The sequence below is a fragment of the Dendronephthya gigantea genome, unplaced genomic scaffold (genome assembly GCF_004324835.1).
Source record: "Dendronephthya gigantea isolate DGI-Jeju-01 unplaced genomic scaffold, DenGig_1.0 000111F, whole genome shotgun sequence".
Classification (NCBI taxonomy): Eukaryota; Metazoa; Cnidaria; class Anthozoa; order Malacalcyonacea; family Nephtheidae; genus Dendronephthya; species Dendronephthya gigantea.
In genome coordinates, this window is record NW_021163121.1 from 284,283 (window position 1) to 306,098 (window position 21,816).

At 38.7% G+C, this 21,816-nt stretch overlaps 2 protein-coding genes across 5 annotated transcripts; both read right to left on the minus strand.

The window, feature by feature from the left end:
- Positions 1-1,604: 1,604 nt before the first annotated feature.
- Positions 1,605-20,035, minus strand: LOC114535142 (ADP-ribosylation factor-like protein 13B). Of its 4 annotated transcripts, none has more exons than XM_028556522.1 (11): positions 19,801-20,035; positions 19,325-19,395; positions 18,748-18,885; positions 18,311-18,426; positions 17,333-17,438; positions 15,520-15,577; positions 13,061-13,140; positions 11,928-11,992; positions 9,049-9,129; positions 8,813-8,933; positions 1,605-2,074 (listed from the first exon to the last, which is right to left on the minus strand). In XM_028556522.1, the coding sequence occupies exons 3-10, from the start codon at positions 18,811-18,813 to the stop codon at positions 8,918-8,920; spliced, it is 588 nt and encodes a 195-aa protein (XP_028412323.1). In that variant the 5' UTR covers positions 18,814-18,885; positions 19,325-19,395; positions 19,801-20,035; the 3' UTR covers positions 1,605-2,074; positions 8,813-8,917. The 4 variants fall into 4 exon arrangements, with proteins under 4 accessions (XP_028412323.1, XP_028412322.1, XP_028412325.1 ...); XM_028556521.1 differs by having other exon boundaries at positions 1,606-2,074; positions 8,810-8,933; XM_028556524.1 differs by lacking the exons at positions 1,605-2,074; positions 8,813-8,933; positions 9,049-9,129 and adding an exon at positions 9,975-10,693 and having other exon boundaries at positions 19,801-20,034.
- On the minus strand, positions 2,266-5,355 carry LOC114535156. The gene has a single exon (XM_028556538.1). The coding sequence runs from the start codon at positions 5,353-5,355 to the stop codon at positions 2,266-2,268; it is 3,090 nt and encodes a 1,029-aa protein (XP_028412339.1).
- Positions 20,036-21,816: the final 1,781 nt, after the last annotated feature.

Below are 21,816 nucleotides of genomic sequence, written 5' to 3' on the forward strand. Positions count from 1 at the left end.
CCTGCGATCGTTTGGAAGCACTCATATTACTAGGAAATGCGCATGCTCAACGCCTGGCGCTATCAAATTTCCTTTGTTTTAGCGTTTACGTGTGGACGGGCAAAAACGATTCAAAATACGCTTCGTGTGGACGAAAAAACCTCCGTTTTTAAAAATATCCGGATACGTGTGGACAGGGTCTTAATATAATTTCAGACCATCAACGATGTTTCTTTAAAGGTAAAGATGGAAAGAAACAGACGAAGGGATTTTTAATTTAAAACACTATAGATGCCATCACTACACTAGAAATTGGTTCACTAGAAGTTAGGGTTTTTGGAGTTAACAATTGGCAGATCCGTTGGAGGGGGGGGGGGGTAGGGGCGGTTGTTGATCTTTCCTAGCCTAAGTTCCTGAGTTGAATTTTAGTTTCTCTCATAGTCATACAGGCCTAAAAATGGTTTTTGTGGGTGGAAGCAAGAGGGCATGATTTTAGAGAAGTCACGAGTGCAAATTTTATCACTGATTTTAATAAAAATTGTCCAACTTCAAGATTTAAATATTGGTCCCCCAACCTTGTATGCTTATTCTTTCAGACACAAGCCTGCTCTGTTAAAAATAATAAAAACCTACTGAACTGCAAAATGGATAGGTAAAAATTTAGAAGAAGTTTAACACAACTGACCCTAGATAAATTTAATTGTTTTAACTAATAATATTTTGAATTGCCTGCAGACTTAATTGTCCTGGTTAAAAAAAAAATATTGTAATGGAATATAAATTAAAAATGTCAACTACATGTACAAATATTGTGCAGTCAGTACCAGTGATGTTGCTGTTTCTTGTGTCTTTGCATGCTGCCTTTTGTGCTGAATCCTGAGTGACATATTTCGTATTCTAGCTTTATACTTGCATGCACTACTTGATGCCTCTTTAGATTGCGCTTGTTGGCAAAACACTTGTCACAATCATCACACTTGTATGCTTGTGTATGCACCAAACTGATATGGCTGTTCAGTAAATGCAGGTTTTGGAAGGACTGACCACAGTCTTCTCAGCACAGCAACCCTTCTTGTCCAACCGAAAATCCTTATCACGGCTAATTGTCGGTTGCAATTTGGACAGTTTTGTTTTTCCTCCAATAGTCCCATATCTCAATCCTCACGTTTTTTCTAGGCTTCCAGCCTCCAATCCTGTGAATGATAAAATAATATTGTGTGATTAATAACTGCCATACTTAAACTGGGGGGGGAGTAAAACCCACAAGCATTAAACATCTGATACCTTGTCTTTGTTTTGCAAGCTAAAACCTTTTCATCACTTACTTTTTTTTTTTCTCTCCCAATGTCTCTCCACGACTTGGAAGCTACTGTGCAAACTTTTCCAATATGAGAGTCCTTGCTGGGCTTGTCCTTAATAGCTGGCTATTGTAAAACATTATATAGGTATATTGTTTGTGAAATTACATTCATTGCTAAAGTAAAGTATCATATTTCATGGTAGTCTAAGGTTAAGGACAACATCATTGCTAGAAACGACTTGTGTTATGTACCTAAACTTTTTCTAACAGACCAAATGATTTCGCTGGCTGACGCATAATTTATATAATGCATGAATAAAATCAACTATATATGACTAGCCGCAACTTCTTGATAGAAAATATTCCAGCCACTTGGCTTTTTTATTCATTTTTTTTCTGCCGCCATTTCTTTAAATACGCACAAATTGTGAGTGTTGTCTTTCGAGTGGATACTTAGGGAAACAAGGGGATATGATGTTGGCATCGACTGTTCATGTTGGCAACGACCGTTTACGAAAGGGAAAATTGCAGCGGAGCCCTGATTGGCTCTAATTTTCTACCATTGCCAGGGAAACCGTTTAATGGGGTCGATGAACCTCTCCAAGCAATGGGTTTCAAAACGATTCCAGCGTCGCTATTCTCTCCATCGTCACTCGGAACTTTTTGATTACGTTTCGCTTTCTTCTTCTTCTTTCGTTTCTTCTTAGTTACTGCTTGGTTTTCACTCTCGTTTAGTTGATGAATATTTTCTGACAGAGGTTCTTCGATTATATCTTCGGTATTCCGTTCATTAACCTTGTAAAAGTACTTAAATTCTCTCTTCTAGCCTGTGAAAATATATCTTTAATTTTACATGTAATCGTCCTTCTCTATCTATCCACACATAATCATATTTTTTAGTTAATTTTTGCATATAGTTAAAAATTCCAGTCATTAAACACACTAAATGTTAATACTAATACTAATGCTAATTAAAGTTTTGTTTATCACGACCCCAATCTACTTGGGGCCTTTATTACACGCCCAAAGCGGGAATACTTTACATTCTGCCCGCCTTGACACTTAGTGTCTAAATTCGGTACATTGCCTAATTTTTTTCTTTGGACAGCTTGCTTTTGAATTTTCTGATCGCATATCTCCGGGGCAATCTCTAAACTTTGACTCTGTTCTACTTTCTCCATATTTCTCAAGTCTTCCTCTACGCTGCGAGCTTCTTCCAATAAATATAACTTCTGTACCGATCGTCGCCTTTGCCCTGACTTAGTCTGTAGCGTAGCTGTACGAATGAGGCCATCTTTTCCCATGTGTACCTCTTGAACAATAGCTAATGGCCAATTTCCGCGTTTGACATTGTCCTCTGACATCAACACAACATCTCCAACCTTTAACGGTGGTTTCTCTTCCAACCACTTTTGGCGAATCGTCAGTTGTGGTAAATATTCCGTCAGCCACCTCCGCCAGAAACGGTTAATTAAACTTTGTCGATACAAAAATCTTGACGATACTGGTGGTATGGGACTTGACCCAATTGTTACATCTGGGATAGCTTTCAAGCTCCGTCCTAATGCCAAGTGTGCTGGTGTGATAGTTTGACCGTCTTTAATATCATCACCGATAAACGTGAGAGGTCTCGAGTTGATAACTGCTTCAATGTCGGTTAAAACAGTATACATTTCAGTATAGGTCAACAGAGCTTTCCCCAAGATTTTTCTAAGAGGTTCTTTCAGCGAACGACAGATTCGTTCCCACCAACCACCACGATGAGGACTTCTTTCTATTATGAATTTCCACTTGATTCCTTTTAAGGATGTCTCTCTTTGTAGTTGAGAAGGGTCTAATTTCTTCCATACTTTATTCATTTTCTGACTTGAAGCTTCGAACAACCACTGGATATCTTTTTCAGCTTTCTTAAACGTAGTTTGGTTATCTGACCACAACGTATTGCATAGTCCTCGACGGTTATACATCCGACGTAAGGCTTGAAGAAATTCTTCTGTTGTCATGTCGTTCGTTAATTCCAAGTGCACCATCCGGGTGGTAGCGCAGGAAAATATACAAACGTACGCCTTTTGAAGACTTTTATCTGATTTCTTTTGTGACTTCAGAATCAAGTGTCCTGTGAAATCAATCCCCACGTGTGTGAAAGCTGGAGAATAGGTAACTCGCTCAGCAGGTAAGGGTGCCATCTGCTGCTGGACTGGTCCAATTCGGAATTTTCGGCAGACGCGACAGGTATTGATTGCTCGTTTAACTGCACGACGACCGCGAAGAATCCAAAACGTTTCTCGGAGAATAGCCAAAGTTGTTTCTGGACCTGCATGTAAGGCTTGGGTTTCGTGAGAATGAATAATTATCTTGTCCACGACTGGGTGTTTTGCGGGTAAGATGATTTGATGCTTCGTCTCTTCTGGTAACTCAGAAAACTGTAGGCGACCTCCGACTCGTATTAGCTTATCGTTTTCGTCAAAATAAGGGTTCAGCTTGCGAATGGGACTCTTTGAAGGTAGTCCATCTTTCTTCTGTAATTGGCGCCATTCTTCAACAAAACTCGCCTTCTGTATCTCTTGGTACCAATACGTTTGAGCTTCTTTGATTTCTTCAGCGGTGATTTCTGGGGTTTGATTAATGGTTTTCGTCAACTCGCCCCGTTTCAATAATCCTTTGAACAAAGCTACGGCTCTAAATACGAATACTGTTATCCGGACTAGCTTAATCCAACGTCCGGATCTTTCTACATCAATGCATGGCGACGGAAAGGTGGATACCGCTGTATTACAAACCACTTTCGGATTACTTTCTGGACATTCCGGCAATTCATTGTCGACTATATTAATGGGCCATTCACCCGGGGGCCTATAAAGCCACTGTGGCCCATTCCACCAAGGGGAATAGTTTGCCAAATTTTCTAATGTCTCTCCACGCGTTACAAAATCAGCAGGATTTGTGTCTCCGGGACAAAATCGCCAACACTCTGGATCAGTGTTCTGTTGGATCGCTTGAACCCGGTTTGCCACAAATACCTTCCAGGTATAGCTGGGTCTACGGATCCAGCTCAATGTTATTGTGCTGTCTGACCAACAGATATACTGATTGATCCTTTTTCCTAAGACTTTAAGAAGGAATGTGATCATCTTTGACAACAAATACGCCGCCATCAATTCCAATCTTGGTAATGTAATTCTTTTCGTAGGCGCAACTCTTGTCTTCGCGAATAGGAGTTGTACTTGCACATTCCCGGTAGAATCTTGAAGACGAAGATAGATAACAGCTCCGTAGGCACTCGGGCTTGCGTCGCTAAAGCCATGAAGCTGGACACTGACTATTTCAAGGCCAAGGCCTGTCAGAAAGGAACGACTGATGCGAATGAGATTTAAATGTTCAAGTTCTTCTTTCCACTTTTGCCATTCATTTTTGATTTCTTCATCAAGTAAATCATCCCACGACGCACCACGAATCCATAGCTTCTGATAAAGGATTTTGGCTCGAATTTTGAAAGGACTGAGAAATCCCAGTGGGTCGAAGAGTTTGGAGGATATACTAATGATACTTCGTTTCGTCTCAGGTGTTTGTAATAATTTATCTCCTTGGTGAAATAAGAACACGTCATCAACGGTGTCCCAGGATAGTCCGAGAGCTTTCAAAGGGTCAGAATCGTTATCAAGGCACACCAACCGACTACTCGCTCTTTGATCAGCGGGAATATAGGACAACAACGACTTAGAATTCGTTGCCCATTTTAACAGATCAAAACCGCCAATCTTCATCATCTCCACCAAATCGCTATAAAGTTTACGGCCCATTGTTTCAGTTTCGCATCCGGTTAAACAATCATCTACGTACGTATCTTCTTTGATAACTCGAGCTGCTTCAGGGTATACCACTTTACATTGGTCAGCATGATGGTGCATTGTTGCTATCGCTTCATACGGGCTGCTCACGTCGCCAAACGGGAGTCTCGTCATACAATATGTTTTTATTTCTGAATTGGGATCCATATCTCTCCAAAGGAAACGATGTGCGTTCTGATCTTCGGGAGCTATTTTGATTTGTAAAAACATCTTACGAACGTCCGCCATCATTCCAATACGATGACATCTGAAGCGGATCAACAACGACACCAAATCAGGTTGCAGTGCTGGACCAGGGAGAAGGCAATCGTTTAAGGATACTCCTTCTAGCCCTTTCGCAGACGCATCAAATACGGCTCTACATTTCGTTGTAGATTTTTCCTCTCTGAATACGGGATGATGTGGGAGATAATGAATTCTATAAGCTTTGTCATCTTCTGTTGTTATTAGTCTGGCATGACCATCGTTTATATATTGATTAATAGAATCTTTATACATCCGTGCATGTTCGGGCTGTTCTTTAGTTTCGCTTCAACATTTGCGAGTCGCTTCAGAGCAAGTCCTCGGTTGCTCGATAACTTGGGACAATCTTCCTTCCAGGGCAGCGACACTTCGTCCCTTTGCCCATCAAACTTCACATTGTCCTCGAATCGTTGAGCGACGTATTTTTCCTCGGCACTTTGAATTTTAGGAGCTTCGGTCACGCCGATTGCTTCCAGGTTCCAGAATTTCTTTAAAACAAAATTGGGATCATCTTCAAGGATCTTGGTTGTGGCATGGTGGGTCGATGCATTACAAGATTTAGACCGCTCGACACCAGTAGGACCTGAGAGGAGCCAACCAAAAACCGAATTCATGGCCATTGGACTCTGAGAATCTCCTCTCCTGATACCACCTTTCATAATTTGGGACCACTGGTCGGCGCCAAGTAGGATATCGATCGTCGCCCCGCTTCGTGGATCTGTATCTGCCAACGCCAAGCCTTTTAGGTGAGGGTATCGTTTCAAATCAACGGCTGCGGGTTCTGGTGGTGAGCAAACTGTGGGAACTGCCCATGCATGAAGGCTAATGTTTTTTCTTTGGTTACGTGTTGACAATTGGAAATTGGCCTTCTTCACTCTAGTTGTTCTTGACTGGCCACCGTGCATCAGTATGGTCATTGTCTTTGTAGAATCACTCGTGCCCAATCCCAACGCGTCAACAATTTCTCCCCGAATATATGACTGATCACTTCCGCTGTCGACCAAAACACGCACAGGTAATGTGACGTCTCGACAAACTAGATTGACCATCGCGGTAGGTAGTAACGTCACTTGATTATCTATCGAAGTCGACACATAACCACTAGCAATTCCTGTACGGACGGTAATTTCGTCATCTTTTGAGTCTTTGTTTTGAGAATCTTTATTTTGGGAATCTTTGTTGATCGAAGAACTGCGGTGGAGTAAACTGTGATGCTTCCTTTTGCATCCTTCCATCGAACATCCAGGACGTCTACAATTCACACTATAGTGACTCGGCGACGTAGGCAACAGGCAATTAAAACAAAGTCCTGCGTCTTTAACGATATTTAATCTGTCATCGATTGAGTTTTTTGTAAATGAAAAACACTTTGCTATGTGGTGTCCCTTACCGCAGTTCGCACATTGCAGTTCGCTAGACATATTGGGAGTATCCTTTCCTTTTAAATCCGCGTTCAATGCTGTAGCTGAGAAAGGCGGTTGATTGTTCTCTTCCATCCTTTCCTCTCTTCTCTGTCTTCTCCAATTTTTGAAAACCGCATCCTTTCGGGGTCCTTTTTGATTTTTACTGGAAGACATTATTGGTTTCAATACTGACTTTTCAGTTGCTTCTTCTGACATAACATGAGATCTCAGAAAGTCAAAGAGATACTCCACAGTAACTTGGCGATCATCTTCTTCGTTTTCGAGCTTGGAAAGTTGGAACTCCCACTTTCGACGAATTTCGTCTGGAAACTTTGACTGGAGAATTGGAACCAGAATACGTTGTGCTTCCGCAAGCTTTGGTTCATACGCCTCCAAAGTACGGTATCGACTAACCATGATGTCATACAAATTTCTTAGAGACCATGCTTCGACCTTGTCTTTCTTCTCAATATTTAGTAAGGATTCTATTAGATGTTCAACTACTAGTCGCTTTCTGCCATATCTTCTTTGAAGTGCCTCGATAGCTTTAGGGTAGTTCTCTCCAGATATCTCGATATATTCGATCGCCCTTTTCGCTGTCCCTTTGACATACATTCGAAGATAATTAAAGCGATCACGATCAGTCAGTGTCTCGTTTTCGTGAATACAGATTTTATACTGATCCCACCAAGAAACCCATTGTAGGATATCTCCTGTAAACTCATTCAACGTAAACTTTGGAAGGCGTAAATGGCTTGACACAGGGTTAAAGCTGCTAGTAGTGGAAAATTGTTTCTTAGACATTTCTTCTTCCGCTTGTATGGAAATTTGTTGCTCCGCTAACATCGTAATTTCCAAAATTTCTTGTTGAAATAACTCCCACTTTCGAACCTCGTCATTCACCAAATCTTCATTCGGGAGAATAGTTATCAATTCTTGAATAATACGGCTGTATTCTTTTTCTTGAAAATCTAAACGTTCTAGTGCTTTACCCAGCCGACCTTGTGATTTCTCATCTGTCATCAACTTTTGCATTTCATGCATAAGTACTCCGATTGATGTACGGACAAATTTTTGCTTTCGCACTAACTGACTAATTCGTTCGTCATTGCAATAACTCGTCTTATTATACGGTGTAGATGTCTCTAGTTGCGGACTTTTCTCAACAACAGGGGACTTGCTTGCGTTATTTTGAGTCTCGGTCAAAACCTTCAAAAAAGCTTGTTGACAATCGGCTAAATGTTTAGCTAGTCGTGTGTCTAATATTTGTTCTACACGTTGATCGATTTCTTCTGTAAATAATTTTGTTCCGTCGAGCTTCGCTTCAAATGTTTGGGTTGGTATATTTACTGTTTCTTGTGCAGCGACCTGTGTCGAAGAGGCTTCTCCTTCAATATTTTGCACCGTCGCTAATTCAGCTTGAGCTTTTGCCGCTTGCCGGGTAATCATTTTCTTCGACGAGTTTGCTTTCGATACAGATTCCATCGCCAGTTGTTGGCGTTTGTACTTAAACAGCCTTTGCGTACAAGAAGTCCTCGTACCGGTAATAGGCAAACTATAAAGCTCTAGTTCATTGCGAACGTCGGCGAATGTCATGGCATGAACCGCTTGATATAACTCTTTCTCGCCCTCGTTCATCGTCGACATCTTCTCTTAATTTCAACTATAACTTCCTTAGTCAAAACCATTTCCTGCTGCCATGTAAAAGTACTTAAATTCTCTCTTCTAGCCTGTGAAAATATATCTTTAATTTTACATGTAATCGTCCTTCTCTATCTATCCACACATAATCATATTTTTTAGTTAATTTTTGCATATAGTTAAAAAATGTCACAGTCATTAAACACACTAAATGTTAATACTAATACTAATGCTAATTAAAGTTTTGTTTATCACGACCCCAATCTACTTGGGGCCTTTATTACACGCCCAAAGCGGGAATACTTTACAAACCTGATTACAAGAGATGTTATTAGTTTAGAACTGATAGAGCTATCCAATATAAATAAAGTTAGTTTAGTTAAAATACAATTCACCACGTTTTGTGACTCAGGTTGTTCCACATTTTCGTCAACATTTTCCACATTCTCTTCCTCAAATTCTAATTTTTTTTGTTCCGTTTCCCTTCGTTTTCGAGAGACCCTTTACCCTTGGTAACACCTTAACAACAAGTCGTTTTCAAAAGTGTTACTTTTTTGGTAACCGACGAGTGTTTGAAATCGTATTTCAAGAAAAAAGTTTCAATTTTCTGAATTATTGTAAAAATTGAACTTACATTTCCAAAAACAACGCCTTCGTCATCAGAATCGACAGTCTCTTAATTTTTGCGGCTTCCTTTTCTCGTTCGGCGCGTTCTCTAAAATATGAAATGAAAGCGTGAAATAGCCGAAGGACAACAGAATACATAGGCAGGGTAGTTATGGACATAGATATACAAGAAAGGGTGGAAAGATGATGTAAAATCGGCATGATGTAGGGACATATGTACACAATTTGAGTGTGTAGGGATGGATATTTGGATACAACTAAAGGTGTAGAGATGGATATTTGGATACAACTGAAGTGTGGAGATGGAGATTTCAATACAACTAAAATGTGGGGATGGATATTTGGATACAACTATATGTCGCTGAATTTCTGAAGCATTTCAAGAGATCTTTGACAAGGACTATCAACGGCATAGCATTCGCAAGCGCCCCGAAGGAACACACGACGAATATTGACAGGTATCTAACATCAGTTTCCTCAGAGAGAGGCGGCATATTGCACGCGCGATAGAGCAACTTCGATGAAATTAAACAGGGATGACAATATTTTGGATATATATATATTATAATATATATATTATATTATATATATATATATATTATATATATATATATATATATATTAATATCATTATTATTTTAAATCGTGCAGCTTTTTCTAGTTCATAAACACAGTTTAATAATTGAGCGGTGTTTTTTTATCAATAAGCCCGAGTTTCATGCAATTTCCTGAATGCATTATATAAATATGTATTGAATTGAAATTTGTCTATTAAAAAAACTTCGTGATGCATCGGAAATGACGCGTGATATATTCGACCCATATTGAATTTGACACTGTCAGAATAAAAACGAATATAGCTTGAAATATATATGTATATAGGTCAATAATAATAATATGTTTTAATAATTTAACACTTATATATAGCCCTATTAACAATGACAGATCAATAGCGCTTAACACGGTATGTTCAATAAGAAATCTTACAACTAGTATATGCAAGATAAATTACAAATGTAAGATAAGAACAGAGTAGGTCTATACATTACTTACATGTTCACTCCACTTCACTTTAGTGTTAATGTGTATTTTAAGGCGGTAATGCCGAGTATAAGTGAGCTAGGGTAATCAATTACGATTTTGTGGCGCTTCACTCGATGTAGGCAAATTCTAAACGTTTTTAAAGGTTTTAATTTCGAGTGGAATCATACACAACATTAAAACAACTCATTCTGTTAGTCCAGACAGTAAAAATTGCAAGGATTGCATGAAGATTTTCAATACGCCTTGAACCAATGAATAAACTTTCTCCTTCGCAAAACGCCACAAAGGAAACTCCTAATTTCCACAACGAAACACAAGCAATATCGTTTTGCGATAGTTTTTCAGTCGTATGAAATAGATGAGAGGGTTTATGGCGAAATTTAGACACAACAATGTCATCAATGAACCGTAAACAAAGTTTACCCCAGTCTTCGAAATCTGATCGGTAACAACCTGACCGTAGATGGCAACTGGAGTGAGACACCCAACGGCAATAACTGTAATGAGAATCACAGTTCGCATAAACCTTTCTTCACCCGCAACACGAAGCCTATGACCATACCTCGCTTCGTTGGTGCCTTGGAGTGTTTTAACTTGCCGTTTCAAGGCCAAACAAGCCAGAAAATACATGATTACAATCATCACGATGATTCCAGTTAAAATCCCGTATTTATACGCAATATATTCCTCGTTTGGTCTCGTTGCAATAACGAAATACAAAGGGATCGCTACGCTTAAAAGCCAAATCGCCATAATCCAAACGGCAGCTTTCTTCCCGCTCATCAAAAAACGGTGTTTAAATGGGTGAGCGACCATCGTGTAACGATCCAAAGATATGGAAAGGATTGTCAAAATCGACCCGTAGAAAAATGTGTAAGACATTAGACGCGAGAGCGGTTTCAGCGAAGAGAATGTTCCAAAAGTCACCTGCAGTAAAACCCCAAAATCGCAAACCGCTAGATTTCCAACGAGATATGTCGACGAGTTCCGAAAGCATTTCAAAGGATCTTTTATGAGACAAACCAGAAGCAGAACTTGGGATATCGCTCCAGTTAAACACACGATATATACAGGCAGAAAGGCAGGGTTGTACCCGGCGAGAATGCTATCGACTGGCATGAGATCTTCAGAAGAAAAATATCAGAATTTTCAAAAGAAAGACATAATTATGTGAGCACAACCCGGTTGTTGTTCGCCTTAACGACCGCTTTCCAAGTGCTTTGTTTATTTAAGAAAACTTTAATATCAGTAATGAATTATTAAAATATGACTCGCACTTGCAACTTGCAATGCAATACTAGTTTTAAGAGATGTAAATTAGTACAGAGTTTTCAAAATGTAAGTGAAAGAAACGTACATGGAGTACAATAAACATAAAAGTTTCGTAGTTGCCAAATTTGGATCTCTTAAAAGTAGAATTTCATTGTAAGTTGCAAGAAAAATTGCACCGTGTAACATGACCTTTAGTATTTGCGAATTTCATTTTCGCAGTAATTTTGTAATTATTTAATTCTAATATATATGAAACTTTCTAAATACCGTTTTAAAGACGTTGCGAGGTAAACAGCGATTCTTTAGCAATGAAAATGTATTTTATAAATGCCTTCTACGAAACCATGGCTATTTTAAAAAGATATTTAGAGTTATTTTAGTGACTAGTTACGAATGCATTGATGTATAAGAGCTCTTACGTGAACATCCGTAACTAATTCACTTGTTCACATCTGTCAAAAGGAGAAAACCGCAGCAAAAACCGCAGGTTAAACATTGCCAGAGTTCACTGATCTTAAACCAGTTTGTTTACAATGCATATATCCGTCTGATGACAAACTTTTCCCTAACCTTTCTTCCCGATTTTTTCTAACCCTTTCCAAGCGCTCAGCCCTCGTCTTCTTCTCAGCCTCTTTCTAAATTAAAAACAAGCAACGTTCTATGTAAGACTACGTTTACACTACTCCGGATCCGTCTGAAAACGGCGCAAATCGTATCAAAACGGGGTTGCGTTTACACAGCACCGTAGCGGATTTGTTCGAAAACGTCACCTTTGCCGTAGCGACACGACGACACTTTCTAAATGTGGTCGAACGAAAACGAAGCGCTACATGGCGTTGTGTAAACACTACACCGTTAATATTTCGCTACACTTTAGATACCACTCCGCTACAATGCGTGGCGCGTTGTTGCCGTAATTCAATATAGCGAACAATTTTCTATCAATTTATCAACAAGCACCTTTCTCGCTATCGGCGGTATTATTTTCATTGTTTTTGCGACCCACGACTACAGATATAAACGTCAAGCAATGTTTCAGAAAGAAATGGCGCAATTTCCCGCGAACAGCTTACGAATGTTGACAGCGAAGAACGCTTGTGTGTAAACGCTAACGAAACTGTATCGGAATTCAAACGGAGCATGCATGTAAACGCAGTCAAATTCTGCCGTCACTTTCTCGCTCCGGAGCTGTGTCAACGTAGTGTAAAACACATTCTTTCCAAATGATAAACGAACTGTTGCTTGAAAACGTTGACAAAAAATCGATCACAAATGCACCTGAATAGATAACTGACTGATCTCAAATGTATGTTTGTAAGGTCACACGCTGACCTTGACAGGATAGCTCGCTCACTGATCTCAAATGCAAACACTGATTTGTAACTGAATGAACAGGGTAAAACTGAACTAAAAATCCAATCTAGATGGATCAAATCAAAGATAGCGGAAAGTGAAGCCTTTCTTGTAGGTATGATCCAGGCCTCCACGCGGAAATTTGGTAGGTAAAATAGCAGCAATTATAATTTTACCTTTGAAATTTCCGCGCCAGTAGCCTGGATAATACCTACAAGAAAGACTTCATGATCCGCCATCTTTGCTTCACTGTGGGGAAAAGTCAAAGAGTGAGCGTTCTAGTCTTATTTCAGTTTACTTGAAAAGGCTGACACAAAATCAATTGCGATGGTAACTTCAGACCAACATACCTGAATCTCAACATCTTTCTCAACTCGCTCCTTCAAAGATGCAAAATCCTCATTCATAGTTTGTAACAACCATCTTAAACCTTAAAATTAGATATTAAACCTTTCAAACATAACAGTTACACGCATGTACATGTGTATCAAAATCCAACAACAGTATGTAAAAAAAACCACAAGCCTTGGCCAGCCTCGTACCCAGGCGCATTAATAGTGAAATCATGGTAAAATATATAACGTTGCATTCAGTTGTTATATGGAAGTCAGCTGAAAGAAGGCGAGCGCGCGGTGGTGCTTGGACTTGGCTATAACTATTCAAATGGAATACATGTTGAGGCCTTAATACAGTAAATGAACACTGTATCTGAGCTGGAGCAATATAATTTCTGGTGCCGGCTGTATCAAGCCCGTTTAGCTTAAACGGTGGATAAGTCAATTAAATAACACTCTTACATCTCTCTTGAACGAGTCAACTTGAATATTATGCACTGAATATGTAATTGTAAACATTATCTTTGTTTTAAGATTAAAAACATTTTGTTCGCTTGTTGAATAAATTGATAGACTTGCTTTCTATTTTGAGTTTAACCACCGTTTAATTGATACAACCGGCCCCTGGTATTTAGTTGCAAGTAACAATGTTAAAGCTTATTCTGGAGAATACTAATTTCTATTTTCTTGATTTTATAAAAAGTAAAACGACAGTAATCATTCAACTATGTACAATGTACGAGGCACGATACATGTTCATATATTCATGTTAACAGGCCTGTAAAAACCATAGGCGGCCCCAAATTGCGCGAGAAATTTTTCGGTAATTTGGCAATATAAAACCGGTTTTATTGGAGCAATTTGTTCCAGATGGTTGCAGTTGAATGCTCTGAAACAAAAGTAAAATGTCGCTTCGCACGAAAAATATCGCAGAATAACGTAAGCGGACGCGAATGTGGGTTAAGTTTAGTGGAGCGAAACCTACAGAAAAACATCCTGTAGTGCTGTAAGAGATAAGTCAGGGAAATGCATCAAAAGCATCCTGTTTTGTTATTATAAATATAGGTTAAAATCATTGTTGTAAGTTAGTTATGTATTAAGCCGCGTTTACACTACGTGCTTCGACCTGGCCTGGACCAGGCCTAGATGTGAACGTTATTTACCCAGCCTACACCAACCTTGACCTAGACTAGGCCACAAAATCCAGGACAACACGGTGAGCAGAAGGTAGCTTGGACCTGACCTAGCGCAAGATTTTGGTAATGCGAACAGGCTTTACCTATAGTCCTGACCAATTTTTAACTTGATATAGTATGATTTGTATAGGATTCATATAGTATTACCCCTTTTCGGGGTATTCTGGGTCTTTTTCCAAGTATTTTGTCATCTACTTTGACTATCCGATATCATCAACAAGGCGCACATATTACCTAGACTTGTCTTAGACCTGGTCCAGGTCAGGTCTAGGTCTGAAGTGTAAACGCGGGTTTAGAGCGTGAATTGTTGTAAAGAGTTGATTTCTGAATAAATGTAAAATCATACACAATCACAGAGTGTGCAATTTTGGACAAGCGTAGCGGAAAATCAGACTTGTTCGGAGATTTTCAACATCCCCCACCTAACGATTTCCGCAGTGCGCTGTCGTTCAGCCTCTTACAGACGAGCAAGTTTTCAATGACAATGTTGGATGTACAGTTGGGTGTACGAACAATTAAAACTTGTCACAAAAACTTGCTCGTCTGTAAGAGGCTTAAGTCGCCTACGGCAGTTAGTGAAACTATTTTCAGTTTTGGATTTAACCACCAATTAACTACCCTAGGCAGAGAATTGTGGTGTAAAGGTCGGCGCACACTAGAGCCATGTGCCAATTGCTATCGTGTGCGGGCGACTTTCCGGCGACTTTGGTCATTCGTGTCACTTACGGCAAATAACCGGCATGTTTGATGATTTTTGCCTCGTGTGCCGAAATCTTTCCGTGCGCTGCGAAATGAAAGCTATCTGCTTACGGATTGTCTTAACAGCGTATGCGTACTATATGGCCTCAGCCACCAACTCATTTTGCAGTTTGCACCGACATCTTGAATGCTTATTTTCCTATACTACGCATGCGCTGCTAAGACAATTCGTAAGCAGATAGCTTTTATTTTAAAATAGCCGAACACGGAAGGATTTCGGCACGCAAGTCAAAAATTATCAAACATGTTAGATAATTGCCGTAAGTGTTCCGAATGACCAAAGTCGCCCGCATACGAGGGAAACTGGCTTGCACGCCAATGGCCACGAATGATTTTTTGCTAAGCACATAGCTCTAGCGTGCGTCGACCTTAAGGTCTACCGTTTAACCATTTACAGTGGCGTATCCAGCCTGACGATTTTGTCCCTCTATACAAATTTCAAGTTTTTATATTCATATATATTTCACATTTATATATCATGGTCTGCAGTGTTTTGTTCTACAAATTCTAAAAACAAACCTTTCTTTAGCTGACTGTCAATCTTTCGACCCTCATTCAGTAAAGCTGTACACTGGAACTGAAGAAATTATTTCAGTTAATTCATTTTACAATTGGGATTTGAATATTAAGACAGGGGACACTTTCATAGAGTTATATTCCAGCATTAATATCAATAAGAGATGATCCTTACTGGACCTCTAAGAAGAACAGTTTAGAACTGATAAAGATATCTAGTATAAATAAAGTTAGTTAACTTTAAGTTTTCTCCTGTAGTAGCACTGGATCAATTCCTTACTTGACCTTTAGGAGGAACAGTTTAGAACTGATAGAGATATCCAGTATAAATAAAGTTAGTTAACTTTAACTTTTCTCCTGTAGTAACACTGGATCAATTCCTTACTGAACCTCTAGGAAGAACAGTTTGGAACTGATAGAGCTATCCAGTATAAATAAAGTTAGTTTAGTTTAAGTTTCCTCTCGAACTAACACTGGATCAATAAGAGATGATCCTTACTGGACCTCTAGGGAGGAGAACTGTTTAAAACTGATAGATCGATCCAGTATAAATAAAGTAAGTTTAGTTTAGGTTTCCTCCTGTAGTGACACTGGGTCAATAGGAGATGATCCTTACTGGACCTCTAGGAAGAACAGTTTAGAACTGATAGAGCTATCCAGTATAAATAAAGTTCGTTTAATTTAAAATTCATCTTGTGGTAACAACTACTGGATCAATAAGATATGAACATTAGTGGACCTAGCTCTACTAAAGGCCGGCGCACACTTAGCAAAAAGTCATTCGTGGCCATTGGCGTAAGGCAATTGCTCTCGTGTGCGGGCGACTTTTCCGGCGACTTTGCTCATTCGTGCCACTTACGGCAAATATCTAACATGTTTGATAATTTCTGCGTCGCGTGCCAAAATCTTTCCGTGTGCGGCAAAATAAAAGCTATCTGCTTATGGATTGTCTAAACAGTGCATGCGTAATATACGAAAGTAAACATCTAAGATAGCGGACAGATTGCAAAAACAAAATTATGGGTGAAAGTGAAGACGAAGAGGTGTTGTTATTTTTGTTGCTGTTGCGTCGGACTAGCCTAGAATTCCGCTTTATTAAACACCGTTGTCCAAGGGCTATTAATTATATCACCTGTTTGAGAAAGCTTACCATAGCTATTTCTGCAATAGCGCATGCCCGTTTCTCTAAAACCTGTAGAATTCACATCGTATAAACACCTGTATTCTGGCCAAAGATCAACCAGTTTTGTCTTTTAATATGGTCTCAGCCACCAAATTCGTTTTGCTTTGTTTGCACCGCTATCTTTGATGTTTACTTTCGTATATTACGCATGCGCTGTTAAGACAATTCATAAGCAGATAGCTTTCAGTTTGCCCACGAGATTCTGTTAACTGTGGTTTGCCGCACACGAAAAGATTTTGGCACACGATGCAGAAATTATCAAACATGCTAGATATTTGCCGTAAGTGGCACGAATGACCAAAGTCGCCTGAAAAGTCGCCCGCACATGAGAGCAACTGGCTTACGCCAATGGCCACGAATGATTTTTTGCTAAGCACATAGCTCTAGTGTGCGCCGGCCTTAAGGAAGAACAGTTTAGAACTGACAGAGCTATCCAGTATAAATAAGGTTAGTTTAGTTTAGGTTTCCTTCTGTATAGTAACACTGCATGGGTCAATAAAAGATGTTCCTCACTGGACCTCTAGGAAGAACAGTTTAGAACTGACAGAGCTATCCAGTATAAATAAAGTTAGTTTAGTTTAGGTTTCTGTAATCAATAAGACATGAACAGTAGAATTTAGTTACTTTACTTACAACTTTATAACGACTTTCACATTTCTTTGCCAACTGCTCTAACTCAAATTCCATATCAATATCTTGTTCAGACATTGCTCCATCAATGTCTTGTTTATTCGCAAACCTGTATATTAAAACATAAAGGTATTTTTATATAAATTATACTAACTCAGTATCGGATCAGGAATAGATTTACTGAGGGCCGTGGGGCAGGCCATACCTCTTTATCCTAGACTGGAGGGATGAACCTGGAGTGTAAATTTGGGTATTGGGTAATTATTAGGGAATTATGAAAGGCAATTAATTATATAGTATTAAATTATAATTATTTAAGTCATTAACTTAGGAGTTTAGAAACTTTAATCAATGCATGTCTCTGATAATCCAAGCAGCACCATCTCATTTTCAAAATATTTTCAAACAAACATATAAAAAAAAAACTATTAATACAGTAGGTATACTCATATACCCACTGGGGGCTAGCTCTGTGCACACCCCCTGGCCTCACAGGGGATGATCCACACCCCTGACAAAACCACCCCAGGTTTCTGACCGTGTTGGACAATTAAACCACAGTTAATAGAATATACATAATTTGGAGACCACATAGAACTACAATAGAACTCATTAACTATGATGAGGTAGATTCAAGCAAAAAATTGTTCCTTTATCATCACATGTCTGTTATTGTATTTTGCTAAGATAAACCAATAGCAATCTTATAATTAACATATTTTTCAAGTCAAGGTTGATGAGCTTTACAGCAAGACGAATGCCATTGGTAATTTTGGCTAAAATACAATAAACATGTGATGAGAAAGGAACCATTTTTGGCATAAACCTGGAAAATAACATAGTTAATGAGTTGTATTGTGCTTTTATTTAGTCTCTAAACCATGTATTATCTATTAACTGTGAACAAACCAACTATCATACCCAGGTAAGGTAAAAAGGTACAGAATTAAGTCATTCAAAATGGATAACTTCTATACTCACACAACAAAAGGTTTCCCAGAGAGTCTTGAGTCTGATAATGCTTCACGTAAAACTGTTCTGGAATCTGCTATTCTCTCACGGTCACTTGCATCAACAACATAAACAACGCCAAATATCTGAAAAAGAACACAATGTCATTTACATTCTTGTATGTTTGCTCCGTGACAGTCGATAAATAATTTAGCTTGTAGGTACACCACGTAAGTATTTAATAATGCAAAGCTTTCGGTCTGTTAACCTTGCACTGATGAAGGCCGAAGTTGATGGACCGAAAGCTTTGGAGTATTAATTAGTACTTATGTGATGTACCTCCAAGCTAAATTACTTACAATGTCATTTACTCAGCAGCTGTTGATCAAATTGAAATGACCTAGAATTGGACAGGGAAGAATACCAAAGCACTAAGAACCTCTGTGCTTGTATATGTGTATATGTACCTCCGCATAATAATCTTTCCATATTCCTCGGATACGAGGTCCACCACCAACATCATAAGCTGTCATGCAATTTAAAACTCAATAACTTGAACTCCACACTGGAAAACCCGATTGTTGGAACTGTCGACTCTTTGGGTTCTAAAAAAAGCCACAATGAATATATTTCGTTAACAACCATCCCACATTATAGACACAGTAGCAAGCTTATATGTTAAAAAGAGACACTGACAGATAGTTTTGTTAACTCATTAACTGACAGCTAGTATACTCTTCCACTGATGAGTAAAATCATCTGGTATTAGACAACTGAGTAAAATACTAAAGTAGGCCACATCTGGGTGCATTGCAAGCTAATGGGTTAACAAGAGACACTGACAGATAGTTTTGTTAACTCATTAACTGGCAGTACTCTCTCATTGATGAGCAAAATCATCTGACATTAGACAGAGTAAAATACAAATATACTGGCATCAATATCTGCCTATATCTTAAAACATGTCAAACTTTTCATCACAGTATGATTCAAACTCTCATCAGTAAGAAGATATTAATTTCATAAAAAGGCTCTAAATAATACCTCCTTTCATATCATTGATAATAGTTGATTTGCCAGCGTTATCAATCCCTAACATGAGAAGTTTGACATCTCTACAAAACAAATATTTTAAAAAATAATAACTGTCACAATTAAATACCACCTAAAACTAGATAGATCGTTGGTAAAGAAGGTAAATCGTATTCAATCGACTTTGATCAGCGAAAGAAAAACATTTTAATTCTCTAAACAAAGCAAAACGAACCAGTTTTGTCTCAAAATTTGTCATAAATCAATTGAAATTTGATTGTTTCATGAAATTATTTTAAATAATGCTTTTCAGTTGAGTGTAACCGCTCTGAATTACTCAGCAATCTACCGTACCATGAAGCTGTTTTCACGCACAGTAAAATGAGTGAATAAGACCGTAAGATATCCGAAATTTTTGCTTAAATCAGAGACGAAGCTAATGACAAATTATGCTCAAATAGAATGTAAATATAGCAGAATATACAAACCTCGAATCCCGCTTGTATATGCGAGAAAAACATTTCGAAATATAATTGAACATACTTCGGTGTCTAGCACGGTGTTAAGTAGCCTTTCTTTAGTAAAATCATCGTCGATTTAACGCACTCTTGCTCGATAAACCAGGGTCAAAACACAAGAGATTTGCTTTAGTTTTCGACATTGTGCTTGGAGCATTGAATGTTCCCCCGCCGGCCACGGGGTTCTTTTTGAATTTGATTAGCTGCCATGTCAACCACTGAGCTTGGGAAAGAACTGGAGTAAGGGACAGCGGGTCACTCTGCTATATAGAAATCTTGGAGGGGGTCATTAGTATATCATTTTCTCGATTTCTACACGACGTATCCCAAAACCACAAAACTATTGAAATAAGCCATAACAGTGCAATAGCTAAAGTTTGAATTTAAGCTTTGAGAAGCCAAGTTTGAATGGGTAATTACGTAATGATTCTGTACCCATGTTTTGAAATTCATTCCCACAGTGTTCTGGGAATCCAACCCAGAAGCCCAACACGCGTTTTCATCACTATCAACAAACACGTTTTAGTTTGGCCCCAAACATGGACACTGTTTTTTGATGCCAAAAGAAAGAGCGGGAAACCAGAGAAATATGATGAACCTTACCGGACCTCTAGGAACTGATAGAGCTATGCAGTATAAATAAAGTTCGTTTAGTTTAGGTTTCCTCCTGTAGTAACATTGGATCAATAAGAGATGAACCTTACTGGACCTCTAGGAAGAAAAGTTTAGAACTGAGAGAACTATCCAGTATTAATAAAGTTAGTTTAGTTTAGGTTTCCTCCTGTAGTAACACTGGATCAATAAAAGATGATCCTCACTGGACCTCTAGGAAGAACAGTTTAGAACTGATAGAGCTATCCAGTATAAATAAAGTTAGTTTAGTTTAGGTTTCCTCCTGTAGTAACACTGGATTAATAAGAGATGAACCTCACTGGACATCTAGGAAGAACAATTTAGAACTGATAGAACTATCCAGTAGAAATAAAGTTAGTTTAGTTTAGGTTTACTCCTGTAGTAACAATGGATCAATAAGAGATGATCCTTACTGGACCTCTAGGAAGAACAGTTTAGAACTGATAGAGCTATCCAATATAAATAAAGTTAATTTAGTTTAGGTTTCCTCTTGTAGTGCTACACTGCAATAAGAGATGAACTTTACTGGACCTCCAGAAAGAACAGTTTAGAGCTGATAGAGCTATCCAATAAAAATAAAGTTACTTTAGCTTAATTAATACACCAAATATAAGAGACACTGACAGATAGCTTTGTTAACTCATTTACTGGGAGTACTTTTCCACTAATGAGTAAAATACTTACAGTAAAATACTACAGTAGGCCACATCTATATGCATGTGTATTGCAAGCTAATGAGTTAACAAGAGACACTGACAGATAGTTTTGCTAACTTAATAATTGACAGTACTCTTCCACTGATGAGTATAAAATCATCTGGTGTTGGGTAAAATACTAAAGCCCAGCGCACACTGGAGGAAACTGAGATGAATTTCACTCATGACTGTTAACAGTTAGCTGCGCTGTGGCCTCAAGTGTGTGGTGTCGTATTCTGCGTTTTCTTACACGCCTGCTATGGGCGTCGGATATTCAAAAAGTAGAATAATTTTGTGCACAAGTGAACATTTCCTCACAGTGTGCACACGTCTTGAGCTATCGGCTCCGCAGTTGGAGCGAATGATACTCGCGTAAAATGAATTAAGAGTGGGTTCAAAACAGGGCGCTTATATAGTATATGTACTTAAAGTTAAGAAAAATTACATTCAAATACTTCTTAGCAGTCAACAAATCATTTAAGATTTAAAGGCACCGAAAAAATGAGAACATGGGTCACTCAGGACACTTTACCTCGTATAGACAGGGATAATTGTGCTAAAAATCCGCTAAAGCCTGCCGCACACACGAGGTATTAGATGAGCTAAAGACCATGCGAGGCATTGAGCTCGCCTGAAAACCATCCGCACACGTCAGAAA

What these genes read in the sequence shown, in the direction of transcription:
- LOC114535156 (XM_028556538.1), bottom strand. Translation starts at nt 5,355, where the DNA reads ATGGCGGACGTTCGTAAGATGTTTTTACAAATCAAAATAGCTCCCGAA.
- LOC114535142 (XM_028556522.1), bottom strand. Translation starts at nt 18,813, where the DNA reads ATGACAGCTTATGATGTTGGTGGTGGACCTCGTATCCGAGGAATATGG. An exon ending in TCTGGGAAACCTTTTGTTGT is followed by an intron (nt 17,439 to 18,310) that starts GTGAGTATAGAA and finishes TTTAATATACAG; the next exon opens with GTTTGCGAATAAACAAGACA. An exon ending in GTGAAAGTCGTTATAAAGTT is followed by an intron (nt 15,578 to 17,332) that starts GTAAGTAAAGTA and finishes TAATTTCTTCAG; the next exon opens with TTCCAGTGTACAGCTTTACT.